The sequence below is a fragment of the Cynocephalus volans genome, chromosome 8 (assembly GCF_027409185.1).
Source record: "Cynocephalus volans isolate mCynVol1 chromosome 8, mCynVol1.pri, whole genome shotgun sequence".
Taxonomy (NCBI): domain Eukaryota; kingdom Metazoa; phylum Chordata; class Mammalia; order Dermoptera; family Cynocephalidae; genus Cynocephalus; species Cynocephalus volans.
In genome coordinates, this window is record NC_084467.1 from 40,059,414 (window position 1) to 40,078,812 (window position 19,399).

At 34.1% G+C, this 19,399-nt stretch overlaps 1 protein-coding gene across 1 annotated transcript in view; it reads right to left on the reverse strand.

The window, feature by feature from the left end:
- SPATA6 (spermatogenesis associated 6) overlaps positions 1 to 19,399 on the reverse strand; it is a 142,243-nt gene that overhangs the window by 62,602 nt on the left and 60,242 nt on the right. The window contains exons 8-9 of the mRNA XM_063105748.1: positions 11,902 to 11,982; positions 7,225 to 7,518 (exon numbers count right to left, since the gene is read on the reverse strand). Of these exons, the coding sequence (XP_062961818.1) occupies positions 7,225 to 7,518; positions 11,902 to 11,982 (375 nt within the window). The remainder of the gene's footprint in view (positions 1 to 7,224; positions 7,519 to 11,901; positions 11,983 to 19,399) is intronic.

Below are 19,399 nucleotides of genomic sequence, written 5' to 3' on the forward strand. Positions count from 1 at the left end.
CGGAAGGGAGAATTGGGGAGTGAATACTTAATGAGTACAGGGTTTCCATTTAGAGTAATAAAAAGTCCTGGAACCAGATAATTTCACAACCCTGTGAACGTCCTTAATCCCACTAAATTGTACACTTTAAAATGACTGAAATGGTAAATTTTATGTTACGTGCATTTTACCACAATAGGAAAAAAAGATCCTATTCTGAATAAATGAGAAAGAAAAGCAGACTGTTTAACTCTTCTAGAATGGTTGTGCCAGTTTGTTTGGAAGAATGCTAATTCACTTCTTAAAACTGCTTCTTATTCTTTAAGATTACTTTTCATACCATCTACATAAACTAGAATGTCTTTCTCAAAAGTGTTAACATTTTGCACATGCATATATAAAGTTAAAATTTTGTTTGATTACCAATTTGCTAAGTGCTTTTAAAACGAGGAATGGCTGTAGGTGAAAAAAAATATGTTTACACATACAATTGGAAAAATCCAATTTCTTATTCAATAATGTAAGCAATTTTCTAAATGTAGTCTTAGAAGTATGCATTTACGTACACTGAAAAGCTAAGGGGAAAGCTAAATAAAAATTTCAAAGTTTATATCAAGTATTATTAGAATCACTCTATTTTGAACACTGACATGAAAAGTAACAATAAAACAAACATTTTCCTAAAATAACTTATATGTGGCTAACTCCCCAAATATTTCTGTTTATCTTTGAACATAAGCACTTTAATTAAAATGCTATTATTCCTTCAAATTAGAATACAGTATATCCCTTCTTTTCAATTTCATTTTTAACTGTGGGTAGACATAAAATTAAAGGCATTCTTAAATTGCCATTAAAAACACAAGAACATAAAACATTATCTGAATATTGTTCAAATAATAACAGTAAATATGACCAGAACTTATAAACAAATTCTATAGAAATAAGACAAATGTAATCACAATAACCTAAATAAAATAATACCATTTAAAGGAATACATTCCACTATAAATTTTCTGTTCATAATAAAAAAATCTACTTTAGGTCAAAAGAATAAAGAATTCATAGTTAAAATGTAAGGATGAAATGAAATGTTGCTTAAGCAATATTTAAATTATTTTCAAAAGGTATCACAAAGAAAATCTGAACTTTCAGATGGTATATGTTCAAAAAGCTATTAGGCCTGGAAAGGCATGCCCACCACCTGAGCAGGAGTCGAGGTGAGTGCAATCCCATGCACTGCCACTAAGAGCCCAGACCAAAGCCCTGGAAAGACCTGCCCACAGCCCAAGCAGAGGCCAAGGTAGCCTACCACATCCACCGTCACACCTACAGCCACCACATGGATGTCTCACCACCACAGTAACAGCCGGGGACACCTTACAGGCAGCCCACCACACACTCTACTATATTGACACAAGAAGAGGCACCAGCACAGCCTACAAATAGAGGAGGAAGTCTTTCTCCTTATAGCCTACTCTAGAGTAACAGAAGAAACAACTGCCCTACCACGTGATGAAACATCTATGAAAAAATACTAGAACTACAAAAAACCAAGAAGATATGACACCACCAAAGGAATACAGTAATTTTCAAGTACCAGATACCACAGAGCAGAAAACCTTGAAATGTCTGAAAAGTAATTTTGAGCAATGATCTTAAGAAAACTCAGAGATAAGAAAAGACTCAATTAGATAACACAATAAAACAAGAAAAAATTTCCAAGATATGAAGGAAATTTACAAAGAGCTCAATGCCTTAAAAAAGTCTATAGCAGAATTCTTAGAACTAAAGGATTCACTTAATGAAATAAAAAACACAACAGTGAGCTTGAGCAGCAGACTAGAGCAAGCAGAAGAAAGGATTGCAGATCTCAAAGATGGTCTTTTTGAAATAACTCAGGCAGACAAAAAAAGGAAAAAAAGAATTTTAAAAAACAAAGAAAAATTCAAAGAGCTAGCAGACAACCTCAAGCACACAAATATCCAAATCATGGGTATTCAAGAAGAGGAGGAGAGAAAAAAAAAGCATTGAAAACCTAATTCAAGGAAATAATAACAAAAACTCTGCAGGTATAGGGAGAGATGTAGACCTTCAGATCCAGGAAACCCAAAGATCCCCAAACAGATTCAATACAAAAAGATCCTCTCCAAGACATAGTATAGTCAAACTGGCAAAGCTTAAAGACAAAGAGAATTCTAAAAGCAGCAAAAGAAAAGCTTCAAGTCAGGTATAAGGTAGCCCTCATCAGACTAACACCAGACTTCTTAACTGAAACCTTACAGCTAGAAAAAAAAAGGAATGATAAATTCAAAATACTAAAAGAAAAAAATTGCCATCTAAGAATTCTATACCTCACAAAGTTACCCTTCAGAAATGAGGGAGAAATAGTGTATTTCCCAGACAAACAAAAACTGCAGGAATTCACCACCACACATCCAGCTCTGCAAGAAATTCTCAAAGGAGTCCTGCATCTGAAATCTGAAAAACAATAACCACTATCATGGATACACAAGAAAGAGCAAAACCCACCATAAAAACAAAAATGCAAATAAAAAAGAGAAAAAAACTACATCATGCCACCTCAAAAACCTAACATCAAAGATGAAAAATAAAAGGGGAAGAAAGGAACAAAAGATATTTAAAACATCAAAACAAAAAGCAATAAAATGACAGGGGTAAACCAGTAAAGTAATATCTGTCAATAACAACCCTAAGTGTAAATGGATTAAACTCCTCATTCAAAACACACAGACTGACTGACTGGATTAAAAAGCTAGACTCAACAAATGCTGTCTTCAAGAGACTCACCTTACCTGTAAAAATTCACATGGACTAAAAGTGAAGGGATGGAAAAAGATACATAATGCAAATGGAAAACAAAAATGAGCAGGAGTAGCTATTCTAATATCAGATAAAATAAACTTTAAACCAAAAACAATAAAAAGAGATAAAGAAGGCCACTATATAATGATAAAGGGATCTATCCACTTAGAAGACATAACAATCATAAATATGTATGTATCCAACACTGGAGCACCCAGATACATAAAACAAACACTCTTAGACCTGCAAAAAGACATAGACACTAATATGATAATAGTAGGGGGTCTGAACACTCTCTGGGCATTGGACAGATCTTCCAGGCAAAAAAATCAATAAAGAAACACAGGATTTAAACTACATCTTAGACCAACTGGAACTGGCACATATTTATAGAGCATTTCATCCAACAATTCCAGAATATTTATTCTTCTCATCAGCACATGGAACATTCTCCAGGATAGACCACATATTAGGTCAGAAGTCAAGTCTCAGCAAATTTTTAAAAAATCAAAATCATTCCAATTATCTTTTCAAACCACAGTGGATTAAAACTGGAAATCAATAACAAGCAAAACTCAGGAAACAATACAAGCGCATGGAAACTAAACAACAGGCTCCTGAATGATGTATGGGTCCAGGCAGAAATTAAACCGGAAATCAAAAAATTTCTTGAAACTGATGAAAACAAAGATACATCATATCAAAACCTGTGGGATACTGCAAAAGCTATCCTAAGAGGGAAGTTTATTGCAATAAATGCTCACATCAAAAGAATAGAAAGACTTCAAATAAACAACCTAATACTACACCTCAAAGAACTAGAAAAACAAGAAAAATCCAACCCTAAAAGTAGTAGATGGAAAGAAATAATGAAAATCAGAGCAGAACTAAATAAAACAGAGATCCCCCAAAACAATACAAAAGATCAATGAAACAAAATTTGGTTTTTTGAGAAGATAAATAAAATAGACAAACATTTGCTATGCTAACAAAAAAAAAAAGAAGAGAGAAGACCCAAATAACAAAAATATAAAGAATCAGAGATTATTATAAACAACTGTATTCCAACAAATATGAAAACCTGGAGAGGAAATGATAAATTTCTGGATACATAAAAAGTATCAAGACTGAACCAAGAAGAAATAGAAAACCTGAATAGATCAACAACAAGCAATGAGATTGAAGCAGAAATCAGCAATCTTCCAACAAAGAAAAGCCCAGGACTGGATGGCTTTTCAACTAAATTCTATCAAATCTTTAAAGAGGAATTAAAACCAATTCTCTTCATACTATTCCAAAAAATTGAAACAGAAGCTATTCCCCCAAATTAATTCTATGAGGCCAGCGTCATGCTCATACCAAAACCAGACAAAGATACAACAAAAATTACAGGCCAATATCCTTGATGAACACAGATACAAAAATCCTCAACAAAATATTAGTAATCAGACTACAGCAACACACAAAAACAATTATAAACCATGATCAAGTGGGATTCATCCCAGGGATGCAAGGACAGTTCAACATATGCAAGTCAATAAATGTGATACACCACATCAACAAAATCAAGGACAAAAACCATATGATTATCTTAATAGATTCAGAAAAAGCATCTGACAAAATTCAACATCCCTTCATGATAAAGACTCAGCAAATTAGATACAGAAGGAAATTATCTCAACACAATAAAATCCATTTACAACAAACCAATCAACAATATCATCCTGAATAGGAAAAAGCTTTTGCTTAAGAACAAGAAAAGCCAAGGATGACCACTCTCACCAATTGTATTTAAGACATCATTGGAAGTACTAGCCACAGCAATCAGTCAAGAGAAAGAAATAAAGAGCATCCAGATTGGAAAGGATGAAGTCAAACTGTCCTTGTTTGCAGACAGCATGATCTTATATACAGAAAAACATATAGACTCTACCAAAAAACTCTTAGCTGATTAACAATTTCAGTAGTGCTGCAGGATACAAAATCAACACCTCCATACAAGTAGTATTATTATACTCCAGTAACAAACTAGAAGAAAAAATCAAGAAAGCAAGCCCATTTACAATAGTCACCAAAAAATTAAAATACCTAGGAATTAATTTAACCAAGGAGGTGAAAGGTCTCTACACTGAGAACTATAAAAAAGTACTGAAAGAATCTAAAAGAGGACACAAAAAGGCAGAAAGACATAGTAAGCTCTTGGATGGTTAGAATTAACATCATGAAAACATCCACTCTTTACAAAGCAATATGCAGATTCAATGCAATCCCCATCAAAATACCAATGACATTCTCTACAGAAATAGAAAAAGCAATACTAACATTTATGTGGAACAAAAGACCACAAATAGCCAAAGCAATCCTGAGAAAAAAATTTAGCTGGAGGCATAACACTACCTGACTTCAAACTATATTACAAAGCTATTGTAACCAAAATGGCTTAGTACTGGCATAAAAACAGACACTCAGATCAATGGAACAGAACAGAAGACCCAAGAATCAACACACATACTTAAAGCCATCTGATCTTTGACAAAGGCAGCAAGAACATACATTGGGAAAAATACAGCCTCTTCAATAAATGGTGCTAGTAAAATTGGACATCCATATGCAGAAGAATGAAACTGGATCCATACCTCTCATCATATACAAAATCAATCAATATCCCTTCATGATAAAGACTCTCAGCAAATTAGGTATAGAAGAAAATTATCTCAAAAGAAAAGCCATAGATGAAAAACCGATTGCCAATATCATTCTGAATGAACAAGACAAGGATGCCCACTCTCACCACTCCTATTTAAAATAATATTGAAAGTACTAGGCACGAGAAAGAAATAAAGGGTATCCAGACTGGAAAAGACAAAGTCAAACTGACCATTTGCAGATGACATGATCTTATATATAGAAAAACCTAAAGACTCTACCAAAAAAGTCTTAGAACTGATTAACAGTCTCCTTGTCTTGTTCATTCCAGGTTCACCACAGCTCTACTTATAATAACCAAAATACGGAACGAACCTAAATGTCCATTGGTGGACTACTGGAAAAGGAAAATGTGGTATCTATGCACAATAGAATACTGCTCAGCCATAAAAAAGAAAGAAATTCTGCTGTTTGCGGCAACATGGATGAATCTGGAGAAAATGATGTTAAGTGAAATAAGCCAGACACAGAAAGAGATAATACCACATGTTCTCACTCATAACTGGGAGGGAGGGAGGGAGGGAGGGAAGAAGGAAGGAAAGACCACAATAATACATTGAAGTTTCAGAAGGAGATAACAAACTTAAGGATACTTGAGATGGGAGGGAAAGAGGAAGGGGGATTGGGAGTTACAGGTTGGGTGGAGGGCGTGATGTGGGGAAAGATTATGATTTGTAATGATGAATAGGCCAATAACAAATAGTTCATTATGTAAATAAATGTGAAGACTAGATAAGAACCATACTAGAAAACAACATTTGAAAAAACAATGAACAACAAAAAAGCTATAGACTGCCAACAGGCATGTTTACATGTTGGATTAACAAATTTTAGAATTTAGAAAAATCAATTAAGACATTACAGTTAGAAATATTTTTATATATATTCCAATAAGTTGTTTTGTTTCTACAGGCCCTTAAATCTTGAGATTTAGTATCACTATCATATATTAATATATATATTAATTAGTATTTTTAAATTAATTTGAAAGCTTTGGTAAGGAATTGCTTTCAAGGTAAAAATACTTTATAAAAATTCAGGAAACTGAAAATTTTAAGAAAGTACTTTATTCAATATTTTGATCATGGAGCCTTAAAATTTAGTCAGTCTGTTCGACTAACATACAGACATAGGCTCTAAACTTAAACCATATCAAAAGCAGGCTTTTGTATAAAAAGATGAGAACTATGCTACTACCCTTAAGTTAACTCTCTTCACTTTCAAAGGCCTTCCCATACCCATCAATGATTTGCTTCAAAGATCCATTATACAAAGCTTACCCAAGGGACATAATTTCAAAGGAAACTTATTCTCTATTATAATTTTTAAAAAGCCTGGGGTGAATGGGGGTCATTCTTTTCATAAAAAGAATACTTTGTTCTTTTTTAAAACCCTACTCAGCCATTTTAGTACTAATGTCAATTACAACCAACTTCAATTTGTAGAGTTATTACACTGTCCACTGTATAAAAAAGGAAATGGGTACTTAAGAGGATTTAACATAGCATTCATAATAGAGCTTGATCTCTGTTAGGTTTAAAGACTGAAAAAAGCACTCTCTTTAATTCTAAGTTAATTTTCCACTTTAGATTGCTGGTTCAAGAAAGAAAATTATTAATATAAGCTAGAGGTTGAAAGTCATTCCAGAATAATATTTTAGTGGAAGAAAAGATTTGATCAGTTTCAAATGAAAATGCTTAAGAGAACACATACATGTCTAATCACAAACGGAGGTTTATCTGTTTCTTTTTTGAATTCATAGGGTCCCAGATTTAAATGGGCCAGCCGCCGCCTGGTGTCTTCAGATAGCTCACACATGCGTCTTTTTGTGTAGGGAGATGGAGAGTGTGATTTTGAAGAAATTGTAGGCTGTTCGTAGTTTTTTGCATTTATGTAATATTTACTCCTTTCGGGTGATTTGGATTTTTTCTTTTGTGATCTTGATGTTCTACTTTGTAGTCTGCTGTTTGATTTTTCAAGTGGAGCCGAATGGTAAGTAAATTTATCCTAGACATAAAAGATAAAAATTAGCTTGGGCAGAAGAGATAAAAAACAAACAAACAAACAAACAAACAAAAAACCTATGGGTAGAAAAAAAAAAACCAAACTTTGAAAAGTTATTTGACCTTAAAAAGATACAAAATCTAACAAAGCCAACTAATCAGTCTCTCCTATCTGTGCTGATCCTGGGGAAAGTCAAATCCATGTTGTCCTAGATAACTATTTGTATAGTAGTTATCAAAATATGCTGTTTCAGACTTCTTTCTTAAGTCTAACTAACAAGAACTTTATGAAAACTAAAGCTTGATCATTTGAAAAGTCTAAGAAACAAAGTCAGAAAAAATTACTTTCAGTATTCTAAAAACTTAATACAAAATTGGTTATTTATATTTAAATATTCAAATAATTGTCCATATAATTTAAGAGGATTATATTTAATAATATTAAAAGTATACATGTCTAATTAGTGGATTATGAAATCTTTATGGAGAAGAACTATGAAAATAAGTTTCATTCATTCTGTTATTATATACACATAGGTATAACATAAAAATCTGAAGAACTTTATACATATTTTAATGAAGTCTATTATTTGAATTATACAAGATGAATAGGATTTTAAGGTCCTTTCTAAGCTACAACATTACAATTCAATGACAGAAAATCATGCCATTTAATTTGGTCCCATATTTTTATAAAAGTATATAAAAGACATACTATAAACTTTAATACTGGTAATATATCTTCTAGTAAAACCAATTAGTAGTCTAAAATTTTTCAGCTTAAAAAAATTTTGATATTACTAATTTTGTTGATTATTAGGACAATATTTTATTCAAATAGTCTCTGCCTTACAGATGCCTTAATAGTTGAATTACTAGAAAAGAATATAAGATTTTTTCATGGATTATCTAGATTTATAAGAAGCTTTTCAATTAGAGAAAATGGACAGTTGAGAATCTCTTAATATCTTCCAAACTTTAATCATCTTTTAAAACCACCAACCCTACCACCCTCTCTACTTTCTCAACTCCCCTCCTTACTTGCAAAGGGTATGTAAGTAAATAAAATAAATATATCAATAGAAGCAAAAAGAGCCAAACATTTTTTTAAAGTAGATACACAGGAAAAAAAAAATTTTCCTAATTGGAAAAATAAGTCTGAGTTTCATACAGACCAATAGCATCAGACTATTTCATCTTTCCTCCTTCTGTAGTTCTTGATATGCTCCTGGACCTTCTCCCACCTTCTTCAATGACTTCGACTAGTAATACAGAATTTCTTTCTTTATCTTATCCATCCACCCATCTCTATGACATCACACTGACTCACAGAAGCAAGGAATGTAGGCACTATAAAGAATCTTGGAGGTTTACTAAAATATTCAAGCAATAAATATTTCCAAGACCTTGGAATTTGAGATTATATTTCTCAGCCTTAATTATATTTTTCTGCTGTATCTTGGATTTCATTATCATGCAGATCCATTGCATCCTCAACTCTGAAAGTCACTTGCTGATTAAAACCTCTTATCCTCAATCTACTTCTTTTACTCTCACAGTCTGTTACCTGCCATTCCTACCTCCCAGTCTCTAGAACTCTTTCCCCAGTTTTTTATACACTTTTAGTACCTCTTACCTACAGACCCAGCTGAACTCATAATCATCCATTTCAGCAGTGCTGTAAAGTTCCTTCTAACATACCCACGTCTGGTTATACCAAACCTTAACTAACCCCATCTACTTTCTTCATTAAAGTTTTTGAATGCTGCATACCATTAAAGGAAGTCGTAACTATGTAGTATTTTACAACAAATGCATGCCACTCTGTTCATGCCTAGTAAACTTAAAATATTGCTGTACACAAAATAGCTGCCATAATTTCTCTTCTTGTATCCACATCTAGGGTAGTTTCTCCTCCTGTGAAGACTCTAGGTTTGACCATGTGACTCTTTTGGTCAATAGGACAATAGCACATGTGACACAAGAGACTTGAAAAGTGCTTGTCCTCTCTTATTCCTGAAAACCTTCCTGCCAGCATGTGAATGAGATGGAATTAAGACCTTGTTAGATAATAAGAGTATCGTGACCACTGACCCTGCTGAAATCAAGCTTACCACCAAAAATGTAAGATCCCTCCCTGACCAAAAAGTCTGCCAACTGCCAGACATGTGAGTGAAGCCATCCTAGACCATTCAGCCCTCTCCAGCCAGGCCAGACCAAAAGAATCACACAGCAGATCCACAGAAATGTGAGAAACACTCGCTGTTTTAAGTCACGAAGTTAGTGAGGTCTGTTATACAGCAAAGCTACTTGGTATAGCATATTTAGAAACTTAATGAAGTTACTATTGATATTTAACTATATTTAATAATAAATTAAACGTTGCGGTAGGTAAAAAGGATAATTGAGTAGAAAAGAAAATTAGTTTTATTCCAGAAAAATCACAATAATATGCTTAATTTTTCAGTCCATTCAATGGGTGGCAAAATACACAATTTGAAAATAAAGTGCTGAAAGCAATAAAGATAATTACAAGTATTTGTAAACCTAAATAATTTTATAAAGTTTGTTTTACTCCTCTTAACAATCAAAGTAGTTTATTTTGCTTTACACCCATTAAAATTTTAATTGTAATGAATATTCACTTGGGAAAAAAGTGCATTTATCACCTTCCTAAAAAATCAAGAACTGTTAACATTCAGAATTTTAATATTAAAGTGAATACTCTGTTGTGCCTACTGGACAAGTTTTCTACCTTATATTGCAACCACTGTCTTCTACGCCCCCCCCAATGATCTGAATTTAAAAAAAAACAAACAGACTTAGTAACAAATTCAAAATTCATTAATTATATGTTATATGTCAGGCACGTTGCATGTATTCTCTAACTTAATCTTTATAGTGGCATTATGAGGAACTTAAACCCAGATCTATTTGATTCTAAAGTATATTTTCTTAAAAACTGCCTGACACCAAAGCCTATTCTCTCACATCTCTGTTCAATAAAGATCAAATGACAAACAACTGAAACTCCAACTCAAAAAATCAAAAACAAATGGAACAGTCTTGCCAGAAGTTTACAGAGGAAAATGTTAATTCATAGTAATAGTGAAACTATTAATGGGTGATGACTTTACATTTAGAAAAGGCTCTTCCACCAAGCTGTTCACTTAGAATGTATGTACTTTCCTGTGTGTATGCTATACTTCAGACAAAAAGTTAAACAGAAAAAAACTTCTCTACCCATCCATTGGAAGGGCATACCCCAGTTTGGAGAGAAAAATTGTGAGTCCAGGCAAAGCATTTCTAACAATTTTAAGATGTGCACAGCACCTGTCTTAAAAACAAGTCAGTAACACATCTCCACATTTGGCAAGCATAGGTTGTTGATCTCTAATAGCTCTGTTTCAGCTTGCATTTAAAAGATAAATAACTACAGCCTGACTCTGAAATATTAAATATCTTGCTATACAAGATAAAAATGGTTCCCCCATACTACTATATTTTACCTTTCTTAGCTTAAGTCAGTTATCATCCTCAGCACATTTACATGAAAACTGATAAAGCAGTAAATTAGCATACTACTCCTTTCATGATAAGCCCAGTCCTGCCCTGTTTGAGTCCTCTGGGCTTTATATATTAATGGCTCTCCATCACAGTTAGGTCATTGTTACTTGGTCACAATGCAAATGCACAGGAGGGATGCCTGGACATTATTAGATAACCTGTGGACAAGGTAACAAGACCATCCTGGTGACTCAATAAGAAGTTAGAGCAGAATGAAATATCAGATCCAGGTATATCAGCTTAATAACAGTAGTTTTCACAAACATAGAAAGTACTTAGGCTGAAATGCCCAAGCTTCCCTTGTTCTGACAGTACCAGTATGGCCACCAAACTGAACACTCCCTTAAAAAATTAGAGACACTTGGGAAACCACACTCACTAAACACCAATATCCCAGTCTGAGAACCTCTGGTCACATTTGCTAAAATAGTATCCTTTAAACTTTTTGCATTAATCTATACCTTCTACAAGATTTAGAGAAGCCTCCAATCTAGTTCTCTGTGGGACTTTTTGATCCCAACATCTTTCTGGCAGCCTAATTTCTTTGTATTTTTTTTTTTTTTTTGAAGTTCATTAAGTAAAAAAGCAAAAAAACAAAACAAAAATATCATGGCACCCTCTATCATGTGCACCAAACTTTTAATTCTTACATTTATTAACATATAACCAAACTGTTAAATATCTATGTTAACTGTTTTACTTAAACTGAATATTGACAAAAAAAAAAAAAAATGGTGAAAAGAGCAACAGTCAACACACAAGGACAAGGCTTGCCAAATGACAAATAAACCATTAAATACTTTCAACAAATGATTTCAACCTGAGTGCGGCACTTCCTTGAACTTATCAGACATTCAGTAATCACTGAAGTTGTAGAAAATTCCAGCTTTGGGGCAATTCCCTGAGAGGGAAAAAGAGCATACTATTAGACATTTCCATTTAAAAAGAGATAATTATTTTAGTGATAAGCAGATGACCTAAGTTAACACACATTTTTCAAGGTTTAGCTGTTTCATTTGTTAGTTTGAACTTCTTATTAAAGATAAAGACAACAAAGTAATGCTAAATTTTAGCTAAAGAAAAAAACAATCATTGCTGATGACTGAGTTACAAGTGATTATATTACTTTTATGAAATAATTAATATTTTTCATTTTCAAATATTTCCCTGTCAAACTGTTCGGAGATTTTTGAACTATGATGCGATATTATAGTCATAAATAAATGAACGTGTCTAATGGATTTCAGGTTTTTTTACTTTTACAACTTAAGACATATTTAACTACATAATCAAGAAATAAATTCATTAATTCGATTGGTTTAGCCATTCCACAATGTGTATATACATGAAAAGATAATGTATAGCATAAACATACAAATTTTATATATAAATTTTTTAAAAAATTTTTATTTGTAAATTTAAAAATTTTTAAAAGAAATACTTTGGATAAAAAAAAAAAATCACATATCGTGAGTATGTAGTTCCTGAAAACAGAGGAGAGACAGGACTCTACCAATTCCTCCAACATTTTTTCCTCTAATGTAGCTTGCATTCAGACCTAGGAATGAATCTGGCTTCTATTTATAGCAACAGTTCGATCTTCAGCTTGAATACTGTTTTTTGAGATATGTGGAGACAAATGGTAAACTTCAAAGGGACAGTCACAAAGTACTTGAAAAGTGTTTGAAAACACACAAATGATGCATTCACTGAAACATTAAAGCATACAATCTATGCCTAGGGCAACTTCAGTCTAACACAGGGGAAGACAGACATTGACCAATAATGTGCTTGCATTTGACCTGTATAAACCCAGCCATTGACCAACTAAGTTTAAAGTTAAAAAGATCACATATATTATAGAAAAGATAAATCTGAGCTGCATAAGAGTTCACTGAACTATTGTCCTGCAAACATATCTTTTATTAATGATATCCACTAAGCCTGCTTGTTAGTTATCTATTACTACATAACATATTTCCTCGAAACTTGAGAGCTTAAAACATCAATAAATGCTTATTATCTCACATAGTTTCCATGGGTCAGGAATCGGGGAGAGGTTGAGTTGGGTGTTTCTGTCTTGAAATCTCATGAGAAAGCAGAAAAATGTAGTTTAGGCTGGAGTAATCTGAAGGCTTGACTGGAGCTTGAGAATCTGCTTTCTGAGAAGGCTCATACACATGAATGTTATGCCTTTTTGCTGGATCCCTCTGTCATTATACAGTGGCCTACTTTGTCTCTTTTTATGCTTTTTGGTTTAAAGTCTATTTTATATGATATAAGAATAGCTACTTCTGCTTTTGGTTTCTATTTGTGTGGACATCTTATTCCATCCCTTCATTATTAGTCTTTGTGTGTCTTTAAGGATGAGGTGACTCTCTCGAAGACAGTATATAGTGGGGTCTAGCTTTTAAATGCAATCACTTGCCCCAGCCACCGATTCCTGGGCCCCAAGGCAGCAGAGCCAAGTCCCGGCCCCTTCCGCATGGGATCCAGGCCAAACAGGCAAATCTCCACCTCTGAGAGATGCACCAGCCACCAACCCTCAGGCCTGAGGTAGTGTGCCGGATCCAGACCATGCCAGGCAAGTCCCAGCCCCTGAGAGAGGCCCCAGTCGCTGACCTGTGAGCCCCAAGGCAGCAATATGCAGCTGAGCATCAACAAAATTCACTGATATTGCTGCAAACACCAGGAAGCAACTAGTAGACTGTGATAGCCTCTGACACAATGACTATACACCAATGGAGAGATTCTAGAAATATGAAAAACAAAGAAAGTATGAGACCACCAAAGAAATACAATAACTCTCAAGTTCTAGATCCTTTTAGAACAGGAAGTTCTTGAGATGACTGACAAGGAATTTCAAGCAACAATTCTAGGGAAACTAAGTGAGATACAAGAAGACTCAGTTAAACGAAATGAGAAAAAGTATACAGGACCTGAGAGAGGAAATGTACAAAGAAATCACTGCCCTGAAAAAGAATGTAGCAGAGCTTGTGGAACTGAAGGATTCATAAAACAAAATAAAAAAACACGAGAGAGAGCTTAAACAGCAGGCTAGAACAAGAAGAAGAATTTCTGACCTAGAAGATGGCTTGTTTGAAATGACACAGGTGGACAAAAAAAAAGTAAAAAGGTTTAAAAACTTAAAGAAAATCTAAGAGAGATAACAGAGAACCTCAAAGGCTCAAATATCTGAATCGTGGGTATTCCAAAAAGGAAATGGCAATGAAAACATATTCAGTGAAATAATGGCAGAAAACTTCCCAGGTATAGGGAGAGATAAAGATCTTCAGATTAAGGCGGCTCAAAAATCCCCAAACATATTCAAACCAAAAAGGTCCTCTCCAAGACATATTATAATCAAATTGGCAAAACTCAAAGACAAAGAGAGAATCTTAAAATCAAGCAAGAAAGAAGCAGCAAGTCACCTATAAGTAATCCCTATCAGACTAACATCAGACTTTCCATCAGAAACCCTAAAGCCAGAAGAGAATGGGATGATATATTCAAAATACTAAAAGGCAAAAATTGCCCATCAAGAATACATTACCTAGCAAGGCTATCCTTCCAAAATGAAGGACAAACAGTATATTTCCCAGACAATCAAAAATTATAGGAGTTCACTACCACATGACCAGGCTTGAAAAAAATTCTCAAGGCAGTACTGGGTCTGGTACCTGAAAAACAACCATCACTACAATGAATACTCAAATAAGAATAAACCTCAGCAGTAATATGAAAAATGCTAACAATAAACAGAAAAAAAAGTTTATCTACTACTCCAAGAAACAAACAAACAGAGAAGACAAACAGTAAACCAGAAAGAAAGGAATAAAAGATAGTTAAAATACCCAAGCAAAAATAAATATAATGCCAGGAGTAAATTAATACATTTCAATAATAACTCTTAATGAAAAAGGATTAAATTCCCCACTCAAAATACACAGACTGACTGATGGCATTAAAAAGACTGACCCAACAATATGCTGCCTTCAAGAGACTCACCTCACCTGTAAAGACACACATAGATTATGAATGAAAGGATAGAAAAAGTTATACCATTCAAATAGAAATGAAAAAAGAGCTGGAGTAGCTACTCTTATATCAGATAAAATAGACTTTAAATGAAAAATCATAAAAAAAGATAAAGAAGGCCACTATATAAAGATAAAAGGACCTATCCAACAAGCAGACATAACAATCATAAACATATATGCAGCCAACATCAGAGCAGCCAGATTTCTTTATTTATTTTTGACTGGTAAGGGGATTGCAACCCTTGGCATGGTGTTGTCTACACCACACTCAGCCAGTGAGTGCACCAGCCATCCCTATATAGGATCTGAACCCACGGCCTTGGTGCTACCAGCACCATACTCTCCCGAGTGAGCCACAGGGCCAGCCCAGCAGCCAGATTTATATAGTAAACACTATTAGACCTAAAGTAAGAGATAGATATGAATACCATAATAGGAGTGGATCTGAACATCCCATTCTCAACACTGGATAGATCATCTAGAGAAAAGATCAACAGAGAAACACAATATCTAAACAACACTTTGGACCAATTGGACTTGGCAGATATCAAAAGAAAATTTCATTCAACAATGTCAGGATATTCATTCTTCTCATCAGCAAATGGAACATTCTCCAGGATAGACCACATGTTAAGTCACAAATCAAATCTCAACAAATTTTAAAAAATTATAATTATTCCATGTATTTGTTCAGACCACCATGGATTAAAAGTAGAAATCAATAACAAATGAAACTAGGAAAACTATACAAATACATGCAAATTAAACAACATTCTACTTAATGACATATGGGTCCAAGAAGAAATTAAACAGGAAATCAAAATATTTATTGAAACTAATGAAAATAATGAAACATCGTATCAAAACCTGTGAGATACTGCAAAGGCAGTACTAAGGGGAAAATTTATTGCACTAAATGCTTACTTCAGAAGAATGGAAAGATGGCAAGTAAACAACCTAACGCACTTCACCTTGGAGAACTAGAAATACATGAAAAATCCAACTCCAAAGTTAGTAGATGGAAAGAAATAATTAAGATCAGTCAGAACTAAATGAAATAGAAATATAAAAAACAATACAAAAGATCAATGAAACAAAAAGATGGTTTTTGAGAACATAAATGAAATTGACAAGCCATTAGCAAGGCTAACTAAAAAAAGAAGCCAGAAAATACAAATAACAAAAATTAGAAATGAAAAAGGTGGTATTACAACCAATACCTTAGAAATACAAGGAATCATTAGAAACTACTATAAACAACTATACACCAACAAATTTGAAAATATGGAGGAAATGGATAAGTTTCTGGATACACACAAACTATCAAGACTGAGCCAAGAAGACAAGAAAATCTGAACAGACCAATACCAAGCAAAGAGATTGAAGCTGTTATCAGCAGTCTCCCATAAAAGAAAAGCCCAGGACCAAATGGCCTCTCTGCAGAATTCTACCAAACCTTTAAAGAAGAATTAATACCAATTCTCTACAAACTATTCCAAAAAGTGAAACAGAGGCCACTCTCCTAAACTCATTCTGTGAGGCAAATATCACCCTGATACCAAAACCAGACAAAGATACAACAAAAAAAGAAAACTACAGGCCAATATCTTTGATGAATATTGATGCAAAAATCCTCAATATAATATGCTAATAGAATACAGCAGCACATACATAAAATTATACACCATGATCAAGTTGAATTCATGCCAGGGATTCAAAGTTGGTCCAACATAAACTAATCAATAAATGTGATACACCGTATCAACAAAATCAAAGACAAAAAACATATGATCATCTCTATAGAGGCTGAAAAAGCATTTGACAAAATTCAACATCCATTCATGATACAGACTCTATAAATTGGGTATAGAAGGAAAGTATCTCAACACAATTAAAGGCCTATATCATAAACCCACTGCCAATATCATCCTGAATGGGGAAAAGTTGAAAGCTTTTCCCTTAAGAACAGGAACAAGACAAGGATGCCCACTCTCAGCACTCCTACTGAACATAGTGTTGGATGTACTAGCAAGAACTAATCAGGTAAGAGAAGGAATTAAAGGGCATCCAGATTGGAAAAGATGAAGTCAAACTGTCCCTGTTTGTAGATGATATGATCTTACATATAAAACAGATTAAAGACACTACAAAAAACACTTAGAGCTGATAAATGATTTCAGCAAAGCTACAGGATACAAAATCAACATGCAAAAATTGGTAACATTTCTATACTCCAACAATGAACTAGCAGAAAAAGAAATCAAGAAAGCTAGCCCATTTACAATAGTCACCAAAAAAATTAGATAACTAGGAATAAAGTTAACCAATGATGTGAAAAATCTCTATGACAAGAACTACAAACCACTCGTGAGAGAAATTAAAGAGGAGACAAGAAGATGGAAAGCTATCCCACGCTCATGCATAGGAAGAATTAACAATGTGAAAATGTCCATACTACCCAAAATGATCTACAGATTCAATGCCATCCCCATCAAAATTCCAATGACATTTTTCTCAGAATTGGAAAAACCTATCCTAACATTCATATGGAAGAACAAAACACCACAAATAGACAAAGGAATCCTGAGCAAAAAAAGATTGAAGCATACCACTACCTGACAATGGAACAGAATATATAACCTGTAAATCAACCCATGCACCTACAGCCACCTAATCTTTGACAAAGGCAACAAGACAACACACTGGGGAAGAGACTGCCTCCTCAGTAAACGGTGCTGGAAAATTAGACATTCATACGTAGGAAAATGAAACTAGACCTGTACTTCTCACCATATACCAAAATCAACTCAAAATGCATTAAAGAATTAAATATACATCCTGAAACAATAAAACTCCTTAAAGAAAACATAGCAGAAACACTTCAGGAAGTAGGATTGGGTACAGACTTTATGAAAAAGACTCCAAAAGCACATACGACCAAAGGAAAAATAAACAAATGGGATTATGTATAACTAAAAAGCTTCTGCACAGCAAAAGAAACAACACAGCAAAAAAACAACCAACAAAGTGGGAGAAAATATTTGCAAGATGTACATCAGGCAAAGGATGAATATACAGAATATGCAAAGAACTCAAACAATTTAAGAGCAAGAAAACAAGTAACCATATTAAAAAATGAGCAAAGGAGTTGAATAGTCATTTCTTAAAGGAAGATATAGGAATGGCCAACAGACACATAAAAAATGCTCAACATCACTCAGCATTTGGGAAATGCAAATCCAAACCACTTTTAGATACCACCTTACTTATTATAGTTAGCTAATATCTGAAAGACTGAGAATGACGAGTGCTGGCAAGGATGTGGAGAAAAGGAACCCTCCTACACTGATGGTGTAGATCTACCATATGAACCAGCTATTCCACTATTTGGTATATACCCAGAGGAATGGAAATCATGACGTCAAAAAAATACCTGCACTCCCATGTTCAGTGCAGCTCTATTTACAATAACCAAGAGTTGGGACCAGCCTAAATTCCCATAATCAGATGAGTGGATAAGGAAAATGTGATATATTTACACAATGGAATACTTCTCTGCTATTAAAAAAAAAAATGAAATACTACCATTCGCAGCAACATGGATGGACTTAGAGAAAATTATGTTAAATTAAATAAGCCAGGCACAGAAAGAGAAATACTGCCTGTTCTCACTTATTTGTGGGAGCTAATAAAAAAAGTAAATATACAAACGAGTGGGGGGAATAAGACACAACAATCACAATTCCTTGAACTTGTTAAGTGACCAGATATGTTGTTGATGGTGGGTAGCAGGGAGAGGGAGAGAGGAAAGGAGGAATTAGTAAAGGGACACGAAAATTAACTACATTGTATATTGATAAATTGAAATTAAAAAATAAAATAAAATAAAAATAAATAAACTTTAGTGTGAATATTAAATAAATAAATAAATGCAATCAGTCAGTGGTAGAGTTTGGAAGTGTTGGCCCCCCATAATTCATGAGGAAATCTGATCTTCAATGTGGCAGTGTTGGGAGCTGTTTGAGTCATGGGGGCAGATCCCTCCTGAATGGATTAATGCTCTCCCTAGGAGGTGGGTATAGTGAGTGAGTTCTCAGCTTTATTAGTTCCGACAAGAGCTGGTTGTTTATAGGACCTTGGCAACTCCCTCTGTCTCCCTCTTGCTTCCTCTCACCATGCGATCTGTTTATACCCGCTGCTGCCTGCTGCTTTCTGCCATGAGCAGAAGCAGCCTGAGGCCCACACCAGATGCACCTGTCCCAGAATCAGAAGCCAAAT